This window comes from Pavona decussata, unplaced genomic scaffold (genome assembly GCF_977016875.1).
Source record: "Pavona decussata unplaced genomic scaffold, jaPavDecu1.1 SCAFFOLD_214, whole genome shotgun sequence".
NCBI lineage: Eukaryota > Metazoa > Cnidaria > Anthozoa > Scleractinia > Agariciidae > Pavona > Pavona decussata.
The window spans coordinates 917553-940926 of NW_028145619.1; the positions used below are offsets into that span (position 1 = coordinate 917553).

Genomic DNA, 23374 nt, shown 5'->3' on the forward strand with positions numbered 1-23374 from the left:
AGAGGGGGCTTGAGCCCCCCCAGAATTTTTGGAAGTTACAAAACAATTTGCCAAAAAATAAATAATTAAACCAAATTAATGTGCAGCAATCAGTCTTGAACTCTGATGCTGGAAATGACTTTCCACAACCCCGTTCAAAATTGTGTTTACTACCTGTCAGTTTCCTTCGCTAACAGTTTGTTTTTATATACAACAACAACAACAAAGGTACTCCTACCTTGAGAATCGGAAATAGGAACCAAAATGGATCGAAATCACCAAATCTTAAGCTCTAAAAGCTGTTGAAATAAACTACTTGTTATCTAAGACATCCTCTCATTTACAGCTTACAAAGGTCCTTATAGACCTGCTTAGTGTATAACAATTTAGTGTTCGCGCGTTGTCGAAAGACCCACAAATATGTCCTCTCAAGAGCCAGAGAAAATATTCTCCCACAGTCGGAATCTTACTGTCCGGTTCAAGCTAGATTTTAAAAGAGAAAGAAAAATTTGTCGTCGTTTGTTTGCGTCCTCCTTCAATCGTGAAATTAGGAAACTTCACATGGCAGTGCACGTAAAAGAAACGGCAAAATAATGTACCAAAAATTGTGATGCAGGTGTAAAGTTATGTTTTACTTACTAAATCTACTGGGTTTTTTTTTATGCTCTCGTTGCGTCTTAAACTCCCTAATCAGTCTGTTTATTTGGATGACGCGGGGGTGGGAAGTAGTTTTGTTTAACCATTTTGCTAAGCCCCCTCAGTTGTTTTAGCCTTGCTACGGGCCTGAGACTATTGCCTGCAAAATTGTAGTGCATATCAATAAAGAATTACACTTTAACATATTTCCCGCCGATATATAGCCTATCCGGCTCAGCTTCTAGACTAAAGAACGGGAGTTTTCCATCCTTCCTAGCTTTCTTTAAGTTGTCCATTTGCTTTTCTTAATTCGTGCAACTTTTTGAGAATATTAATGTACTCAAACATCTTACAATCAGTGCCTTTAACTTTTCGACGGCATTAAAAACCCGCTCTCTATCTGGAAATCTTAGGAAACGCGCGATGATCGTACGACTTCCGCGTCCGTCCTTCTTTGGTTTTCCCATCCTATGCACTCGCTAAAATTCGATATCATTCGCGTCCTCAATTCCCAGCACATCTTCCATAAAGTTACCAGTACCTGATTCTTCGTGTCTTCGTTCGATGTTTTTTTTTTGTTCACCAGGCCCCAGTTGTTCAAAGGCCGGATATCTTTATCCAGCGGATAAGTCACAATCCGACAGTTTCAATCCATGCAAAGATTTCAGTATTTCCCCGTACACAAGCGAATATGCACACTCTAACCTTAGCTCAATTGGGGAGTGTACGAAAACCTTGCACAACATTTAACGTGAAGTATATTTTAGACGCTGAATAGTGCCTTATCCAGCGGATAAAGTTATCCAGCCTTTGAACAACTGGGGCCAGGTGTTTCTGCTTATTCTGGTATACCATCAAACTTTAGGTTCTCCCTCCGGCTATATCTCTCAAGGTGAAGGATTTGCTTGCGGCATTCGCTCACCTCGTCCTTTCCCTCGTCCGCCCTCGAGCTTTCTGATTTTTTCGTCCACAAATTTGGCATTTTCTTCCATGTGTGAAAATATCCCGTCAAGGGTTTTTTGCATACCCTTGACGGAAGCAACTTCTGTCTCAAGATAGGAGACCTAATCCTGCATACCCTTTACTGAAGAAATCTATCCAAACATATCGACCATTTTACAGCTTCTGTAGACCCTTCCAGTTGGCTCCTGTTCATGCGAGCGTTCCTTCGATTCAGCCCACTGAGAAGGCTTTAAACCTGGTCCCGAACAAGCAAGGCTCATGTAATGCGAGGCCGTTAGTCTGAACGGGCTTGCTTTAGCGTACATTCATAAACCAACGGAAATTGACAGCAGTTCTGTTTTAAAGAGATGGGATGCCTCTGGCCACAAACGGATTGCCTTAGTTTTCAGTAAAGAATAAACGACGGGAAAAAAACTTTCACTTTTTTAACTGTTAAAGGAGAGGTTTACCACTCTTAATCGTGAAACTTAGTGACCTCTTAGTCCTACATGTATAAGAGATGGCTGTCTCAAAGTTGAAGAACATAAGCAAGAGTGTATCGAAACAGATAATAATATTGATAAGACTTCTCCTAATTATACAGTATAAAATCGATAAACGTTGGCTACTCTCGTGGATTCATTTTATTGTTATAATACGTGTTAGTATAAATCTACTAGTGTTCTATCACGAATGCCGTTCGCTGATTGGCTACGCTACTCGCTATCTATTCTGTGATAGATAGCGAGTAGCGATTTTCAACAAAATGGCGTCCGCATCTTTGCGTTTTCGAAGTGTCTGCGATGAGGAAATAGATAATTTACTTGTTTTGTTTTGAACGACTAGTAGATTTATACTAAAACAATTAGATTATTCGCTCTCGATTTCTATGCGTGATAGTTGATTCGGGCTTCGCCCTCATCAACTATCACGCGATAGAAATCTCGAGCTCATAATCTAATTGTTAATTATAACATTTGAATGCTTTAAAAGCAGATGGTTATTAACTTGGCACCAGTATAGCTAAGTAACAAAAAAAACGAACTTCTACACTTACCCATGATTGACTTTTCTGCAGAAAAATGCCACGGAAAGTGCTTACAAGATCATTTCTGAGCCTCTAGATTTCAAAATTTTCTGACTTTTTACTCCCCGTTTTGCGTAGCTTAATGTTCTGATTTAAAAGGGCGAATTTGATGTCTTTTCAAAACCCAAAGATGTTTGTCTGTCAGCAGTAACATAAAATAATTGTCTAGTTTTGTTATAAATTATCACCCTAGTGTAATAAAACTGTCGAGTTAGAGCCTCTTGCTAGGGACAGAGTAGGTCGGATTGAAACTTGAAACATGTTAGGCTGATTTTTTTCAAGTTCTCGCATTTTTGTTTTCAAAATGCGCTAGAACAGATCAAAAGTTGTTCTTTTCAAGAATGAAGTTGATCTCTTTCCTCTCGTTGTTCTAAAATTGTTTTGTAGCTATGTGAAGATCTTGTTTCACCATTTTTAACTAACCAGGTCAAAAACCCCATGAGACTTCCCCTTTAACACGACAGCATGGCTCTTCTTTATCGTTTGAAAACATAACCTCGCAGCAATAGCTAGTTGAGTACGAAATGCAAATATGTAATCCACAAAACAGGGTCAAAGTCCGGTCTAAAAATACAAACGTGAATGTTTGCCGATAGCACGAGCAAAATCGAAGTCAGAAGCACTTACAGTTCCCCAATTGAGACCGGGCCGAGACATCAACGATATCTGAAGTACATATAGTTTCCCGGGGGGAGCCTCTAGCGGGGTAAGGTTCATTATGGTGTCCTTAAGCTTGGTTCACACTTGTGACATAAGCATAAGCATAAGAATGTGTAGCATAAGCATATGCTTGTGACATAAGCATAAGAATGTGTATTGTGAACCGGTGTGACAATTAAGCATAAGCATAAGAAAAAGGAAACTTTTTCTTTTTCTTATGCTTATGTCACGTTATCACAAGTGTGAACCGGTGCGACATAAGCATATTACCGTGTAGCACGAAAATTTTGCGGGAGTTTTATTTTGCGGATTGGCGATTTTTTGCCAGTTGTGGTTTGCGGGAACAAATTTTTGCGGTTCGAGAAGACTGAAATTTCTACTGGGAACTAATTTTTGCGATGGTCTGGTTCAAGCAGCAGAATAATTATTTAAGTGGAAGAAACCTGAATATTTTCAACTTTTATTGGACGGTCAATTGAGTCACAGTTCTAGTTTATTAGTTACATATTGGAGACATATCACTGTAATACCTTACGGTGTAAAGGGAATGAACAACAACAAAACAAAAAGCCTACCCCTACCATGCACAGCCAAACACTGTTTCGTTAATATGGTTTACCACGACCGGTATTACCGTATAAAATTTTATAAGAAAGCAGTATGAATTTTTGAATTACCGTAACTGAAACCTTTCTAGGCATACAGAAAGGCTTTCAGCTAGTATACAAATTTGAGCCTGCTAATTATGCCCTATTGTAACGCAATAAGACAGACTCAGTCGATGGCGACTTTCATGGTGCTTCTACAGATTTTTCGGAAAAATTAGCCGCAGCTGTTCGCATTTATCCTTGTTTATACGACAAGGCATCACAACAAGAAAAAAAACCTAGCCTGGCAAGATGTCGCTAAAGCCGTCGGCATAGAAAATGGTAAGTTGACATGATTTGTCTGAGTACTCAGGCTGTATGAAGAGTTTTTCGAATTTCCCGCTTGTCCTGCGATCAAGTCTGAAGCCCAATGCGCCTGCGTATGTCGCCTTTCTTATGGTTATGTCACAAGTGTGAACCAAGCTTTACGGTAACGTGGAACTTTTCCGCTTTTATAGTAACCGGAAGGCTAGAATACGTTAACATTCTTTTTTTTTGTCGAACGCATAAAACCGAATCCCCTGCGTCAAGCCTAGTTTCGCCTGTTTATTTGATTGTCACTCGTATTTCGGTCATTTACCTGCTATCTAGAACCTTAATTGACGAGGGAGCTAACAAGAAAACCAAATGGTTCATTTAGCTTCCATGTTTCCACATCACCAGTGCTGTCAATATAAAGGCCCGGTAGCCGGCCAAAACAGCCGGCTACTGGCCAATCTTTGGCCGGCTACTTTCGTCTCACTTTGGTGTTAATTTTGGTAAGAAACTTAAAATAAGGAAAAGACCCAACAAAAATAATTGTGAGACATCCGCCTCAAACGTCTGAGTCGAAATAAAGGCGCATTTCAGGAGTTTTAAACGTGTTTACTTTTGCCACGCGCGATGGAAATTGATCTAAGGGGTTGTGGAACGACTGCAACATTTTCAGAGAACAGGATCCAGCAAGAAACCGGCTTAAAATAATGAAAAGATCCCGCAAAATAATTGTAAAACATCCGGCTGAAACATCTGGGTCTAAGTAAAGGCACATTTCAGGAGTTTTAAACGTGTTAACCTTTCGGTGGAAGTATAAAAAGTTGACGCAGATCGAGGTGATCGAAGGGTTGTGGAAAGCCTGGGACATTTTCACAGGACTAGATCCCAGGCTTTCGCATGTCAGAAGAAAGTGCATATGAATCTGATATGGACAATTTACTTTAACTTCAGTATTGTTACCAATAAGTGTACACCAGGTCGCCAGAGGGCAAAGTCAAAAGGACAGCATGAACTTAAAACATTGAATGTATTTTTTTTTAATCAATTTGAAGATTTATCATTTCACTCTTTTCCAAAAGCCAGTGATTGAGATTTTGAGGAAAAGAACGCTTGTAATAAACATAGAATATGGTTAATATAGTCTTAATTTTGATTGTTCTTAAGGCCCAAATACTGTCTGCAAAACGTTGGAAAAAGCATTTCAAAGCATCTAAATTTCAAAATTTTCTGGGGGAGCATGCCCCCAGACCCCCCTAGGAAGCTTGCGTCTTCGACACCCGAAAAGTAGGCTGCCGCCTACTTTCCCAGTGGGGACGTCTACTTCAAAACTTATTGACAGCCCTGCATGACTTTCACTAACTTGAATTAAATTCTGTATATCCCTTTACAAGATTGTAAAAAAACAACCATCTACACCGAAAAAAGCATAATAAAGATTATTCGATTATTTGTTATCCACGTAGGGACAACACGCATCGTTTTGCTGCAGATGCTCATAACCACGATTTTTAACTGTTTTTGGTCAAGAGCAACGGCAAAGGAAACTACTGCAAATACACGGTCTTTGTAACAAAATGACCAATTCCAGTACAACACTTTACAGCGGTTACCAATAACACGCGACCTATCGCCTTCAAAAGACTCCGATAAAGTTGCGTTTTGGTGGACGTCAATCATAGAAAAGCCATTGAAATTATTTTGAATTCTGAGGCCATTTCAAGGCAACAGAACCAAGAAATTGACAGTTTTATCCGCTGACGGATGGTAAACTTTATGAAAGTTGATTTCCAAGCCAGATTATCTAAAAAAATGGGCATTGTTTAGACGAAGCCATATTTTTTAAGGAAAAATTTGAAATCGCTACACCTGATAATAAATCAGCGATGCGTGCAAGTGAGTAAATTATCACGTGCAGTGAAAATTGAAATTTTTAATTAAAAAAACCTTTAAATTGCGCTTGATCTGGCTTGAGAATCAATTTAAATAAAGTTTACTTTCTCTTAGCGTGGTAAAATTCTTAGTTTCTTGCCGGGTTACCTTGGAATCTTGTCAGAATTCAAAATAATTTCAACGGCTTTTTGTTTAATTGATGTCCACCAAAACGCAACTTTATCCGACTCTTTTGAATGCCGTAGGTCGCGTGTTATTGGTAACCGCTATAAGTACTCAGGGCGACAGGGAACTAATACAACAACACACGAAGTAAAATATATGAAAAATGTGAATATACAAACAGCGAACGAAAGATTACATGAATTAAGGGCCACCGCAATTATGAAGGCAAACTTAAAGCCGGAACAAATTCAGGATTTTGAAAGGGACTCGAAACCATAACTTTTTTGTTTATGGCTTAAAATCCCGTTCAAGCCTGAACGTCTTGCTTAAGCTGTGTTCATAACTGAGACAGGGCAGTTCTGCGCAAGACTCAAATACATGAACCTCACTTCCGCTAAGAACTCGACTTCAATGGACGCTTCATCCTCCCTTGACTTTGGTTTCATATCGAGTCAAATGTGACCAATACTTCACCAGCAAATATTGCATTTTTTTAACTTGGCACTACGATAATAAAAGACATGGAGATGACAAAGCAGAGAAGTCAAGAGACTGATGTTCATAACTTGTCATGTGATTTTCATAGTGTTTAAGAAAAAGCGCCTCACTGCTGAGCTCCTCTTGACAAATCCAGCAGATGTGTTTTTGACAATGGTCTGAGTGAGGGTTTTCCAAAAAAGAGGTTTGTGTCAGTACGTTATCTCTACTACAATTTGCAGCATCTTTATGGACTCTTCCTTCACCAAAACACTTGCCACACTGTTTTCATTCCTAGGTTTCTTCCCAGCATGGACTCTTTCATGTTTCCTTAGATGTCCTGTTTGGTTAAAACACTTGCCGCACTGATTGCATTCATAAGGCTTCTCTCCAGTATGGACTCGTTCATGAATCCTTAGCGTTCCTGCTGCAATAAAACACTTGCCACACTGTTTACATTTGTAAGGCCTCTCTACACTATGGATTCTTTCATGTCTCTTTAGATGTACTGCTTGGCTAAAACATTGACCACACTGATTGCATTCATGAGGCTTCTCTCTAGTATGGATTCGTTCATGTTTCCTAAGGCTTCCTGATTCACTAAAACACTTGCCACATTGTTTGCATTCATAAGGTTTCTCTCCAGTATGGACTCTTTCATGTGCCCTTAGCTCTCCTCCTTGACTGAAACACTTACCACACTGTTTGCATTCGTAAGGCTTCTCGCCAGTATGAACTTTTTCATGCCTCCATAAATGTCCTGCCTGACTAAAACACTTGCCACACTGTTTGCATTCATAAGGCTTCTCTCCAGTATGGACTCTCTCATGTCTTCTTAGATCTGCCCCTTTACTGAAACAATTGCCACACTGTTTGCATTCATACGGCTTTTCTCCAGCATGATGGACTTTTTCATGTTCCCTTAGATCTCGTCCTTGAGTGAAACACTTGCCACACTGTTTGCATTCATAAGGCTTCTCTCCAGAATGGACTCTTTCATGTCTCCTTAAGTCTCCTTCTTGAGTAAAACACTTGCCACACTGTTTGCATCCATAAGGCTTCTCTCCAGTATGAACTCTTTTATGAATCTCTAAATGTTGTGCTTGACTAAAACGCTTGCCACATTGTTTGCATTCATATGGCTTCTCCCCAGTATGGACTCTTCTATGTCTCGCTAGAACTCCTGCTTGACTGAAACACTTATCACATTGTTTACATTCATAAGGCTTCTCTCCAGTATGGACTCTTTCATGAATCCTTAGCGTTCCTGCTGCAATAAAACACTTGCCACACTGTTTACATTTGAAAGGCTTCTCTCTGGTATGGACTCTTTCATGGGTCTTTAGACGTCCTGCTTCGCTGAAACGCTTGTTGCATTGGTTGCATTCATAATGCTTCTCTTCAGTGTAAACTCTTTCAAGTGTCCTCAGACTGCCTGCTTGACTTTGATCCATGAATAACCTTGACACACACTGCTTCCCCTTCTTAACTCCTGAAAAGGAATTAAAAACAACTTTTGGAATAAAGTCAAACCCCGATATGAACACTTGCAGGACCAGAGGGTGTCCATAATAACGGGTGTCTGCATGCAATAAGTTCAGTTCAGAGAAAATTAATTGACCTAAAGTGAATAGAGTGTCCATGATAAAAACTGATATCCATATTGCACTGCAAGGGTGACAGGGTTTGCTGATTTACAGGAAAGTTGTTTCAGGGGTAAATCTCTATGCAAAGGCTAATAATATTGAAGATCTTAGACATTAAATAACATCTGATTGAAAAAATTTTAATGTGACTCCTTATCACAATTGAATTTTTTTTTAAATATTTCTTTTGCTCATATAAATCTAAGGTAAGAATCGATAACAATAATTATTAATTATGTCACTCACCAATCAATACACATGAAAGAATGGGTCTGTTAATTAATAAGTGAGTTTTGCCAACGACAATGATCATTGATCAGTGAGAAATTAATAACTAAAAATTTTGTGGAGCACTGAGTGCTTGTTGCTGTAAATAATTCTTCGTTAGCATTATTCACAGTTCACGGATAATTGACACAGCAAACATTTCAATAGCTGTAGATTTGATATGGGCGGTCATTCTTGAAATACTGTAGGGGATAGAAAATGGGCCTTGAGGCAAGTAGCAAGGATCTAGCAAAACAGCCCAATTACACTGAGAACAGACAAGTTTCAAAGAAAAAAAATATAGTATTTCCAATTCTAGCATTTCTTGTTTGATCTTTTCTCTCACCTTCTCAAACTCATTAATTATTCATAAGAGAAAACAAAGAAAATCTGTACTGTGACCATGGACCATGGTTTGGATATGTGTTCCTAATAAACACAAAATTTTGCCAACTTAAGCCTTGAATTTCTCCAAGAATTATTGATCATTTGAGAAGCCATATCAAACACTCAAAAGTGTGTTTCATCAGATATCCAAACACCTCAAAGTCATTTAAAAAAACACGACTGCATCTCGTTTTTTCAACGTACTTCTCAGTGTTTCGATATCATATGAAACACACCTTCTCGTGTTTGATATATAACTTCAAACCAGTGAATATACAGGGACAAAGCTAGCTGAACATGACATTGTTGGTGTAGTTTCTGTAGGGAATGTAGGGAGAGCAGGTGGGAGCTAGATAATAAGCAAAGTAAATTATTAAAGTGCTACTGCAACAAAAATCGAAAGATTTATGGGCTTCAAGGTAACATTTAGACCTTAAAATGCAAGGAAAAATATAATTCAGACCACTCTGCCTTTACTCCAACAGCAACTGCTTGAGCTGACAAATTTTGTCCAGCAGCTTCCTTCTCATGATGTCATCTTATCATCTTGTATGCATCGAGAAGTGAGAAAAAGCAATTGAAATGCTCAAGTTCTTCCCTAATTATACCAAATATGGCTCTGATTTCAGTTCTAACGCAAGTGGCAGTTTTGAAGACAATGGGGATTATTCTCAGTGAAGTGAAAACATGACTTCACATTCTACTTGGTGCCAACTCTCTGTGCGGTTCACCGACAGTAATTGAATAATGGCTGGGGACGGAATGTGGAAATAAACACGCTTGAAATAATCGAGGTTCCGTTTGGAATTACAACCTAAAATGTGGCACGGGTAGTACTTTCCTCCTATACTTTCAAATACTAAAGATAAAAGGAAAGGTATAATTTTAATCATCTCCTTGCATCTCAGTTATCTTTTTCTTAAATTCTTGGTATAACCTTTGCTCTGTCATAAGGAAATGACTAGACTGTTTTCTCAGAGCAGACAAACATGGCTGTAATTATAGGCTTAAAATGTAACATTACACATCTTTGACATATTCCACTCATCAACATTCAAATCCTAGCAGTATGCAGAATGTTTGGCACATGAACCTGGTTTAATGGCTTACTCCCTTGAGTCCTTTGTACATGTTGCTCAGTGGTAGAGAATCCTACCTAGGGATCAGAAGGTTCAACTCCTGTTGGAAGAACTTCTATTTTCTTTTTTTATGACTATGCCTTTGTCGTTGAGCGAAAAAAACAATATCATAACAAGAAACAGAAGGAAAATGATGTAATAGTTTTATTAAGTATCCACAGGAAACCTCGGAAAATAACATTCCGAGTGCTCCTATCAGGAGTTGAACCTAAGACCTTCCGATTACTAGTTCAGAGGCTCTACCACTGAGCTACAGGGGACTCGGGGGAGCTAAGGCCATTAAACTAGGTTTATGGGACAAACATCTGGCATACTGCTAGGATTGGAATGGCAATGAGTGGCATATGCACTATGAAAGTAAATGGAAAAAGGCGGTTGCCATTTTCTTGCAATAATTGTTTCAGAGTCACAAGCAGAAGCAGAAAAATGCTTATCCACAGGCCTTCTGAATACTTATTCACTCTGAAAAGGATTAATGCTAAAAACATCAGCTCTGGAATCTCTTTACAGTGGACAAATAACCTGACAATGGTTTGAAGTGAGCTCTAATTAATCGTTTGCCTCACGATTGAGTCAGTTAATAATCAATGAATGAGTTCTCAAACCAGACAAACATACATGCACTGGTAATAAAATGTTTATCCTGTTGTGATACAGCATACGGTAGCACCAACTGTGTTAAGTGCCCTGTGATCATAACAAGCTAGCACTCAAGCATTGCAAAATATAACTTCATTGATTATTTGTTATAAATTACTACATGTCATACAAATTTGGCCCCTTTTGCCTCAGTCATGAGTTACAGCTTCAGAATCCTTCTAAAATTAACAAACCAATGGCAGTTTTCTATGGTCTATACTCTTATAGCCATAAAATGATGTCAAAAAATGTTCAAAACTCAAGTGGAACCACAATCCATAGGTGAGTGGTTTCCCTGCCAAGTTTTGACATTTTATGGCCTATAACTATAATGCGCCGATCAACTCGAAACTTCAACATCCCCCCCTCGGGCAAACCCCGGGCATTTGAACTTTTGAAGATTGGATCGTTCAAATTCCCGCCCCCTCGGGCCAAAGTGGTGTTCAAATGCCCTACCTTATCGTCGGATTTGTCTGTCAAATGCCCCTCCTAAAGAACAATCGTTGTCGGCTCCTGTCATGAGTTACTACAAAAACCACAACTTTAACAATGAAACTAATGATTGGAAATTGAATTTATTAAGTTGGACAATGTCAATCAGCAAGTGTAAGCTGTTCTAACTCTGAAACACGGCAAAGGTTGTTTAACGAGAAATACATAATAACACATTTAAAATGAGTTAGCAGGCTACGTAGACTGTTCGAGTGGCAGGGTATTCTGGAGTTTAAGCCAAAGCGGCGGTTTTTTAAGCGACAATGTTTTTTTTCCTTTAACTGTTCACTGCTGTTTTATGGCTATCCTGAAAACCTCTGCAGACACAAATGCGGGAGAAAGGGGCAGCTTGACTCATTGCATAAAAAACTACATCGTTTAAAGAACTAGAAATACATATATTTTTAAAATTAGTTAGCCGGCTACGTAGAATGTTGTTCGAGTGGCAGGATATTCTGCAATTTAAGCCAAAGCGGTTTTTCATTCGACAGTGTTTATTTCTTTCACTATTCACTGCGGGGCAAAGCCGCAGCTTGACTCATTGTATAAAAAATCTACATCGTTTATATACAATCTATAAAAATAATTAATATTTAAGCACTCTCACTTTTGAAGACCTTTTTTGTAAGCTTTTTTTGTAATGCTGTATCTCTTCCTTTAAACTCTGCCATCTCGTCCAAACACGTGTTTATAGCTGTTAGCGACTTCGGCGCCCCCCCAAAAAAGCGATTTGAAACCTGACACTTCCGGTTCAATTTTCCCCACCCCACCCAGGCAAGGTCAAATTCCCCACCCCTGGGAAGGCCTTACCCGTCAAATTCCCCACTCCCGGGCACAGGAAATAGTCAAATGCCCGGGGTTTGCTCGGGGGGGGGGGGGGGGGGGGGGATGTTGAAGTTTCGATTTGATCGGCGCATAAGAGTATAGATCTTAGAAAACTGCCGTTGGATTGCTTTTTACAATAACATGGAAAAAACACGAGCGGAATTTTCTTTATTTTCCATTGAGAAAGCGCACACATTACATATGACATCATTTTTACTGTCTGTACTCTTTTAGACAATAGCTACGAGCCAATCAGGGCAAGGAATTTTGACAGTTATTTTAAAATTATTGTAATTGACGGTGAGGAGTAGTCAATCAGGGCAAGGAATTCATCATTGACGGTAAGGGTACGAGCCAATCAGGGCAAGGAATTTTGACAGTTATTTTAAAATTATTGTAATTGACGGTGAGGAGTAGTCCATAAATACAATGTAAACAATGAAACATCTAATGTTTGGCAGCATGGTTTCAACACCAAGACGAATTTAAAAGACAATTGAAGAAATGACACCAGAGCAATTAAACAAGGGCCTCCAAAAGTTTTATTTGTTTGCAAGAAAGCAAGACGGAACTTTCTACAAATTATAAGAAATCGCTTACCATGCGTCACGCGAGATTTTAAAATTTCCCACCATTTGTCGGTATACTGTCAAAAATAGAGGAAGTTTTTGGTCTGTTCGTTATTCTGCAGCTTGTGTGGTATATACTAAAACAATTTTTCAACTCGGTGTTGGTGAAAGTGGTGCATATTTACCGAGCTACGGTGAATAATATTTTTGTTAACTACATAATGTATCATTACTGTTTTGTCCTTACAAAGTCTTTAGACCTTTTAGTCCCTATACAGTGATCAACATATAATTTCTCTTCACAATATAAACCTTATTTGATGGTTTTACATATAATATGCGTAGATATTTTGCCAGTTGTGTAGTATTTTTTCCAAGCCCCAAAGGGGCAAGGAAAAATATGAGCAATGAGCAAAATGTCCGCTTGGTAAAACCATAGAATAAGAGATTAATTATTCTCAAACTCATTAATAATTCATTAAGAGAAAACAAAGAAAATCACTACCGTGACCGTGGTTTGGATATGTGTTCCTAATTACCATAAAATTTTGCCAACGTTAGCCTTGAATTTCTCCGAGAATTATTGATCATTTGAGAAGCCATATCAAACACTTGAAAGTCTGTTTCATCAGATATCCAAACACCTCGAAGTCGTTTAAAAAAACTCGGCTGGGCCTCGTTTTTTCAACCTACTTCTCAGTGTTTGGATATCTGATGAAACACACCTTCTTGTGTTTGATAAATTACTTCCACTACAAAAAGATTTTGTTATTTTGGCTTCCCTTTTCTAGAAAGATTGTTGAAATACACCTAGCATTATGTGTCTGTCCATTAGTTTTGGTGCGTGTAAACGAAGTAAACAAAACAGAAAACCAGTGAAATGTCTTTGTCCGTATTCGCTCTGTTGTAAACCGGTCAAACCAGGGGCCCGTTTCTAGAAAGACCCGGTAACTTATCGGGCCCGATAAGTGTCTTTGGGGACAAATGTTTCTTAACACAAGTCAATTTTTGTTAGCTGTGAATACTAAACTTTAAAATCTTATAATTCTATGAAAACATTGGCCAAGTGCCATGCCTGTAATCACTGTGTAATCGGCGAAAAAAAAAATTTAAAATATACTTATCGGGCCCAGTAAGTTACCGAGACTTTCGAGAAATGGCCCCCAGGACACTACAGTGTATTATAGTCTTATATTTTGCACATTCTATTGACCTTATTTGGTGAAATGGCATAATAGCGGAATAATAATTGCTACTTAATCAAACAAACAGGCCATGAGAATTAAGGAAACATAACCACAGGTTAAGTGCCTTGATGCTTAAACAAATTCTCCCAACCAGTAGCATACAAAATATAATAAAAAAGGTGCGGAGAATATGCACACTGATACTGGGGCTTAAATGGTTCAGTGGGCATGGAAAGCCTGTGCATTGAAAAACTACTAACAATGGTCTAAAATCCATGCAGATAATGTCATTCTTATTAAACAGGATCATCCTGAAGCACTATTACTGACAATGTTTCACACATGAAGTGAACAAATTATATCTAAAACAATACCTTAAATTAATGTCATGATAACAAAATAATATATGTACATTTGTTTGCCAGTGAGTTCTATGTGGAATGGAAAATAGTTTTGGAAATCCCCATTTGGCATAGAAAATATCTGTTGGCTGAACATTCTGTTCCATGTGGTATGATTCTTCAAGGCTGACACTAGGCAGCACTACCGGTAAATTATTGCTCAATACTAAACCCCTTAAGGTGGTACTGGAGGATGGAGTGAATCATTTAGAATCAGTTGACATCAAAAAGACTTTGAGTTTGTCACAAAATAACCAATAAAAAAAGGTTCAGTTCAAGGGAAATTTTTTAAGTGAGAAGTTTCATGTCCAAGGAAAATTTTGCAGAAAAATTAACACAAGAGACAGGTAAAATTGTAATTTGCGATCTATGAAAACATCCCCTAGGGAATATGAATTTGGTAGTTTGCGATGTTTAGTTTCAACTTCAAAATTATGTAAGTCACACCCTCAGCTTAATCAGCCTTAATGTGCCTTATTCATGCTTGTTCAAACATGGCCAATTACAAGTAACCGGTACCATCCTTTCATTAACTAGATCAGTATTTCAGCAGAAGAAATGTATTGCAACATATTTATCTATGAAGACAAAGCAAAGGAAGTTACATTATGTGACACTGAAACACTAGCCATCGCTGCATGACAATGAAGGCAACAGGCTGCCAAAATCATAATCTAATCCTATTCAAAATGCAACCCTGTTCATAAACAGCTGTTGAAGCCTTATTTTATTTTGTAAAGCAGAAATTCTTTTGTATTTTATGGGATAAATCCGATGCTTGCAACACAAATGAAATAAATATGTCAACATGTAGCACCACACGGCATCCGTTGCTGGGAAAGGTGTCATTATTTATGCTGGCGCTTGTCTTTGGTTTTGTGGGAAAACAAACTCTCTTTTTAAGGGCAGCAAAACTATATGAAGAGCTACATTTGGCAAGTTACTGCTGTAATTACATCACTCATGTACATAATGCTGGCTTGGAAATCATTACGGCGAGGAAAAACTCATGCCAGAATAGATTGGAGTAGGATTTGTGAAAACTTATGGTGTGTTTTGTGCAATTTGGACGCTTATAACATGAACATGCATTCATTGTAGACAGAATATCTCCTCTGTGATGTACTTGTTTGCTACCAAACTTGGAAGCCTTCAAATATATAATTATAATAACGAACGTTTTCAGCACAGTCTGCCACAAGACCTTCCAGGTACTGGTTGCATGACAAGGTAATGCATTCACTAACATAACAAATTATTTCAAGTTTTTCTTTATAAAGGTTTTTACTTTCTAACTTCCTGTGGCAGACTCAGAGATTCCAACCCTCCTGATTTAACTGGGAATCTCCCGATTTTTGGTGCAATCTCCCTGTCTCTCAATTTTTACCAAAATCTTGCAATATTTTATTTGAAAATCAAGGGAAATATTTAAAAACAGTTCCTTTTGAGTGATAAAAATGGTAAATGGGTCAATATATTAAAAGAAAATGATCTCAACTTTCTTCCGAAATGCGTTTTTCGATCACATCCCAGGGGGAGCCCTCATATCCCGTCCAGCTGCTTTCACAAAGAGACTGTGGTGAACATTCTCTTCCACTGAGCCCATGTTCTTAAAGTGCCCCTGAGACGAAAATTTCATTTTCCATCTTTTTTCATTTTCGTGTAGAATATGACCTTCTTACTCATGTTACCAAATTTCAATCCTTTACGGCGATTGGAAGTATTTTTTTTTAGTTTTTTATTCGAGATTTCACGGCCGCCATTACTTGGCCTTTCATATGGATTCAACTTCATAAACTGTATTCTGTTGTTGCGAACTAAATAACAGCAGAATACAGTTTATGAAGTAGAATCCATATGAAAATAAGCCATGTGGAATTTTTCGTGTTGAGCCAATGACATCACTTCCTGTAATTTGAGCCTTAACTTCCGGAACAAGGCCAAGTAATGGTGGCCCTGAAATCTCGAATAAAGAGCTAAAAAAAAAAAAATACTTCCAATCGCCGTAAAGGATTGAAATTTGGTAACATGAGTAAGAAAGTCATATTCTACACGAAAATGCATAAAGATGGAAAATGAAATTTTCGTCTCAGGGGCACTTTAAAATCCCTGTGGCGAACGGAAGGAAAACATACGCACACAAGCTATTTGAAACAATAAGGTAAAAAAGAGCGTTCATGTCTGGGAAGGTGACTCAGATTCTGATGTTGGGGGGGGGGAGGGTTTGGGTTCCCTATTTTTAAGCTCCAGGGATTGGAATCTCTGCAGACTGTGCTGGTAAGTTTGTTATGCCTAAATATAATAAAATTTCTGCAACAAATGTTCTTATCCCTTTTCAGGGATATGTGATTTAGCTTAAAGTAGCACTTTCATTGGCACCCGTAATTCCCCAAATTCCACAAGTTCCTTACAGTAAATGATAAAAATGTTCCTCATTTCAAACCCTTTTGGCTTGATATTTGTCATATAATTTCTGACCTCAGTGAAAATGGCCTAAAAATCACCAAACCACCTTAAGCCCCTGTGGTGATCAGAATCTAATTTCTCCTTACAACGTCAGGTCAGCACTTAATCAAACATAAACATGGTGAGAAATAAAGAAAATATTCACCAAAGATAAAATGTTCTTGTAACGTTTAAACAAATTCTCCCAACATGTTACTTAAAGGGGCACAGACACGATCTTTGATCATTTAACTGGGTACTTTCAGCTCTCAAAATTCTGTTTCGTATTTTTTCAAACAAAGCTTGTGTAAATATCACCACATGTGGTTTGCTAGAATTATTGTATAAATGATCCAGGAATGAACCTTTGATATATTTTCTAGGTTGTATCAGCAGTAGTACATAAATGAAGTATATGTTGTCAGCAAAGATGTTAAAATAAAATTTGTATCACCTATAATTGTCATAATCCAGCATGCCCTGCCAATGTGATATTCTTAGCAAAAGTAAAGTACCCGTAAGCATGCTTAGAATGGTCCCACACACAATTCCTAATGCTCAATGAAGGACTAGACTGCCAGATGCACTCTAAGCATCTTGAAATGTTCAAAGATATCATATCCGCCAAAACTATTGACAACTATGACAAAAACGCATGCTGTGTTCAACTCAGTATGGCGCCAGCATTTATGCTGAATCTTTGCCAAAAAATAAACAGGGGCATTTCTTGAATCCTAACTGAAGTAAAATAATGGTTGTTGAAGCTAACTATACAAGGACGGATAGGATGAAGAACAAAATAAACCTCAGACTGATCTTTGCAACAACAGTGAAAACTTTACGCAAAACTTTTGAAAATCATTGAGCAGTGTGGCAGGGTGCCCTACATGTGATTGTGCCCCTTCAGGAAAAATATAAGAACGAGAAAAATATGCATTTTGATATTTGGCACACAGTTTGCCCAAGCTTGACAGGTTAATTTAATGATGCAAGTAAGCATGCGATAGGGTTGTGATAAGCAAATATGACGTCAATAAAGCGATCCCTAACTTTCATATCCAATGGATCACAAAGTTCAGTTTAATTTGTTCATAAAATAATTCAGTTTCTTGTTTGTGAACCCTTTTTCTTTTATCACCAAACAAAGGAAGTGAGTTCACGAAGAGCTAAGTCCTTTTGCACGTTTTTCATCTTTGCTATGAAAACTCAATTAAAAGCTTTTGACCAAAAGATTGTGACTGTTTTTTTTAGTGGAAATGAACTGTTTCTTTGCAACTGTTCATTAGAATTTCATGAGATATCACAAAACAGTAGTTCTCTTAACGGATGAGATGAAAGTTCTGTCCACCCCACCCCACTTACTTTTGCCTTATTTGAGATATATAATGGTAATTGAACTGAGTGGAGTGCAATTTGGTCTGAAATCATATGTGTGATTTCAAAATCGAACGAGCGCACAGCGCGAGTTTGATTTGAAATCGCAAGTATGATTTCAGACCAAAATTACACGACACGAAGTTCAATTACCACTTTATTACACCCATTTTGAAATCACATAGTTTGTTCGTCAATATTGAATTCATCCATTTTTATCTGGAAAAGGGAGTATTTGGACAACAGAAATTGCAAAATTTCCCACAAATGATTTTTTTGCCCTATATTTTTCTGCAATCTGATTGGTTAGTGCCGGCTAAGCCACGAAATTTGATTGGTTATTATTATTTCATTTTCATTTTGATTGGCTAAAAAAAGGATGCGATTTAGAGCAATGGTGCGATTCGTGAATAAATCCCACTGTTGAGAGCCAATCAGATTGCAAGGATCACCAGTGATTTCGAAATGGGTGTAATAAGTGCATTATTTAAACTCAACTAATTAATTAAGAACATTAAAAAGCGGTCAGGCCGGGAAAGGAAACAGAACAATTTATAAGCTTATGTTTAACTAGCTGACAAATCAAGTAAATAAATAAGCATAGAGGTGAACAAAATCATATTGTTACATGGTACTTACAACAAATGATCACTTGCAAACGTTGGCGAATTTTCTCAAGTTCTTCCACGTTCTATTGGAAAAATTGATTAAAAAAATCTGTTACTTCAGTTGTTTCTTCAATCAAGAAAATATCATCAGATATTTCAGGTTCTTATATGTTCTACAAAGCAAACTTCGAATTTCCACAGTTCGAGGAATGGAAAATATTTTGGTCAGTTTTGATCAAAACTCAGCAAAACCCCTATGAAAATGTCGCTTTCAGCTAAAAGGAAGCGAAAATTTTAGAAGTCAGACTTTGCCAAAGTTAAACGACGACAAAAACAGCTCGCAGAATGTTCCCAATACTCTAATTTCAAAATGGCGCCCGGCGGGCAAGACGTACGACTAAACTTTCTATCGATCATCTGTCGGTTGAAATTGCACTTTGCTCATTTCTATCAATCGATCCTAGCACCTAAAGTTACGTTTGAGAAACACTGAAAATAGTTTGTCTTACCTTCAAGTAGAGGAAATTTTACTTCTTTGCCACTTGATCACAAGGTACCATCGATCACAAACAAAGTGAAGCTACAGACGCGGTTACTCAGCTCAAGTGTGGGAGGACTGGACTTGAGATTTCAGTGAATTGGATCTGAGGAGTAAGTCAATGGTCGCCAGTTCTACGGCCGGGGGAGTAAATTTTTTACAATTTTACAATTTTATTGTCGTACTTGATAACCCGATCTTGTGGACAGCAACTAAATTTCCGGCAAAAATAAATTCCAGACGTTCACCTGAAATAAATTCCCACTATGTTACTACAGTAAAAACCCACGTATAAGAACCTAGAATTTTCGAGGTCAGGCTGAACAGGTTCTTATATTTTAGGGTAGTTCTTCACAATTCAGGCTGATTAAGTTCGTAATAGGTTCTTATTTTTCAGAGGTTGTCGTAGTTGCACTACTACTACAAAATGGTTTAGCACTTGTACTTTCAACAACAAAAATGCTTGCTTTGTTACACTGTAGCTTTATGGAAAACATATTTCTAGTGAAAATCCAAACAAATGTAAATCAAAGAAAACATATACACAATAACTTTTTGTCAGAAGTTTCTCACATAATTAAAATCCAGAATTTTGACCATCAAAATTGGAGTGATTGTTTCAACTCCCCAAGAGAGCTTTCAAAAAACATATCAATGACATGTTATTTTCGTTATTAGAGGCCGAGGACGATTATGATGAATCGCCCATACTGCTTAAAAGAATAGCGAACTATCGGAAGGATACACAGTTTAATTTATAAAGTCGATACTGAAAATCTCATTTAGTTTAGTTTCAAGAAAAAATTAGCTTAGTTTTACAATGAGTTTAGCATAATTTATAATTTACTTATTAAAAGTGGTTGATTTTGTAAATGTTATGTATTTACGTTTGTATATGTTATTTATTTACGTAATTTATTACTGACTGCTGTCCCCCTTTTCTCCGCCCGCCTCGACTAGCACCTGCTATTTGCGGGCGGAAATGTTTTGAAATGTTCTGCCATGTAAATTAATTAATTAATTACTTAATTAATTAATTGAAGGACTGTAAATAGAAGCAATGTATAAGAACCTATTTTTGTTTAGCAGGCTGAACAGGTTCTTATATTTTTGGGTATTTAAATGCCAAATTTCAGCCTGTAGGTTCTTATATCACTAGGTTCTTACATGCGGGTTTTTACTGTATGTATTACGGACTCTGGCTAACTGGCGGTCCCGGGGTGTCCGCAATAGGCCTTATCACGGTTTTCGACGCCATTTTGACGAGGCGAGTCATAAGACATCGCTTCTGAAAAATTCATAGATTGGAAACTTTTAGAACTAGGAAAAGGGTTAAAAAAAAGTGGAGGGATGTAGCTGTGCCAGAAAGGGTCCAATCGTGTTTTGAACTTTCCAGACATCTCTCGTTTTTTTTCCGCGAGCTCTTTTTAGTAGCAGTTCACGGCTGGTTCGTTAAACAGACAAAGAATGGAAATGTTAGGTATTAAAGTCGCCTGCATACTTTTATTTGTACGTGCGGTGTGATTGGTCAATTTTGCGGGCTGTATTTCACTGTACGGCCCGCTAAATTTGAAAGTTTTCCTTTCCCGCCTGCTCAATTAACCTCAGAGATATAATAAATATCTTACCAACCTCGTTTTCTGGGTACTGTAAGTTACCTATCCTCGTTTTCCCCGTTGACTTAAGATCCCGCGCGCTTCGCGTTTGGGCCATAAATCAAAGAGAAAAAAAACTCGATCCGTAACTTACAATGTGGACCTCGAACTCGGTTAGTAAGAGGTATGCATATTCTTGTCGTGTGTGATTTTTTGTATATAATTTTATCTGTTGCTGCGTTTCATTCAATAAATCTGTTGATTTTAATTTTTTACCGGACATGGGAATGCTGGTGATTCAACAAGTTTCTACTCTTCGTATCTTTTTCACGGGTGTTCCATATATGACCAAATTGACGAAAGTGTCTGTGAACTGCTGGATTCATTTCTCCTACTGACTGCAAAATTGTAGTGCATGTCAATAAAGAATTACACTTTAACATATTTCCCGTCGATATATAGCTTATCTGGCTCAGCTTTTATACCAAAGAACGGGAGTTTTGCAACCTTCCTAGCTTTCTTTAAGTTGTCCATTTGCTTTTTCTTAATTCGTGCAACTTTTTGAAAATATTAATGTTCTCAAACATCTTATAATCAGTGCCTTTAAGTTTTCGACCGCATTAAAAACCCGCCCTCTATCTGGAAATCTTAGGAAACGCGTGATGATCGTACGACTTCCCCGTCCGTCCTTCTTTGGTTTTCCCATCCTATACACTCGCTGAAATTCGATATCATTCGCGTCCTCGAATGTTATAGTTACCAGTACATTCTTCGTGTCTTCGTTCGATGTTTTTTTTTTGTTCACCAGGTGTTTCTGCTTATTCTGGTATACCTTCAAACTTTAGGTTCTCCCTCCGGCTATATGTCTCAAGGTGAAGGATTTGCTTGCGGCATTCGCTCACCTCGTCCTTTCCCTCGTCCGCACTCGAGCTTTCTGATTTTTTCGTCCACAAATCTGGCATTTTCTTCCATGTGTGAAATATCCCGTCAAGGGTTTTCTGCATATCCTTGACGGAAGCAACTTCTGTCTCTAGATAGGAGACCTAATCCTGCATACCCTTTACTGAAGAATTCTATCCAAACATATCGACCATTTTACAGCTTCTGTTAACCCTTCCAGTTGGCTCCTGTTCATGCGAGCGTTCCTTCAGCCCACTGAGAAGGCTTTAAACCTGGTCCCGAACAAGCAAGGCTCATGTAATGCGAGGCCGCTAGGCTGAACGGGCTTGCTTTAGCCGGCGTACATTCATAAACTAACGGAAATTGACATCAGTTCTGTTTTAAAGAGATGGGATGCCTCTGGCCACAAACGGATTGCCTTAGCTTTCAGTAAAGAATAAACGACGGGCAAAAAACTTTCACTTTTTTAACTGTTAAAGGAGAGGTTTACCACTCTTAATCGTGAAACTTAGTGACCTCTTAGTCCTACATGTATAAGAGATGGCTGTCTCAAAGTTGAAGAACATAAGCAAGAGTGTATCGAAACAGATAATAATATTGATAAGACTTCTCCTAATTATACAGTATAAAATCGATAAACGTTGGCTACTCTCGTGGATTCATTTTATTGTTATAATACGTGTTAGTATAAATCTACTAGTGTTCTATCACGAATGCCGTTCGCTGATTGGCTACGCTACTCGCTATCTATTCTGTGATAGATAGCGAGTAGCGATTTTCAACAAAATGGCGTCCGCATCTTTGCGTTTTCGAAGTGTCTGCGATGAGGAAATAGATAATTTACTTGTTTTGTTTTGAACGACTAGTAGATTTATACTAAAACAATTAGATTATTCGCTCTCGATTTCTATGCGTGATAGTTGATTCGGGCTTCGCCCTCATCAACTATCACGCGATAGAAATCTCGAGCTCATAATCTAATTGTTAATTATAACATTTGAATGCTTTAAAAGCAGATGGTTATTAACTTGGCACCAGTATAGCTAAGTAACAAAAAAAACGAACTTCTACACTTACCCAAGATTGACTTTTCTGCAGAAAAATGCCACGGAAAGTGCTTACAAGATCATTTCTGAGCCTCTAGATTTCAAAATTTTCTGACTTTTTACTCCCCGTTTTGCGTAGCTTAATGTTCTGATTTAAAAGGGCGAATTTGATGTCTTTTCAAAACCCAAAGATGTTTGTCTGTCAGCAGTAACATAAAATAATTGTCTAGTTTTGTTATAAATTATCACCCTAGTGTAATAAAACTGTCGAGTTAGAACCTCTTGCTAGGGACAGAGTAGGTCGGATTGAAACTTGAAACATGTTAGGCTGATTTTTTTCAAGTTCTCGCATTTTTGTTTTCAAAATGCGCTAGAACAGATCAAAAGTTCTTCTTTTCAAGAATGAAGTTGATCTCTTTCCTCTCGTTGTTCTAAAATTGTTTTGTAGCTATGTGAAGATCTTGTTTCACCATTTTTAACTAAACAGGTCAAAAACCCCATGAGACTTCCCCTTCAACACGACAGCATGGCTCTTCTTTATCGTTTGAAAACATAACCTCGCAGCAATAGCTAGTTGA

The 23374-nt window shown here is 37.9% G+C and overlaps 2 protein-coding genes across 2 annotated transcripts in view; one reads left to right on the forward strand and one right to left on the reverse strand.

Annotated features, from left to right (window-relative positions):
- Positions 1–23374, forward strand: part of LOC146460115 (uncharacterized) — a 457503-nt gene that overhangs the window by 107113 nt on the left and 327016 nt on the right. The gene's annotated exons all lie outside the window — the stretch shown is intronic.
- On the reverse strand, positions 6820–19305 carry LOC146460123 (uncharacterized). Its single transcript, XM_085088400.1, has 3 exons — positions 19227–19305; positions 18749–18800; positions 6820–8230 (listed from the first exon to the last, which is right to left on the reverse strand). Exon 3 carries the CDS (start codon positions 8190–8192, stop codon positions 6951–6953), a length of 1242 nt encoding a protein of 413 aa, XP_084944526.1. The 5' UTR covers positions 8193–8230; positions 18749–18800; positions 19227–19305; the 3' UTR covers positions 6820–6950.

Excerpts from the sequence above, each read along its gene's own strand:
- LOC146460123 (XM_085088400.1), bottom strand. The coding sequence starts at position 8,192 with ATGGATCAAAGTCAAGCAGGCAGTCTGAGGACACTTGAAAGAGTTTAC.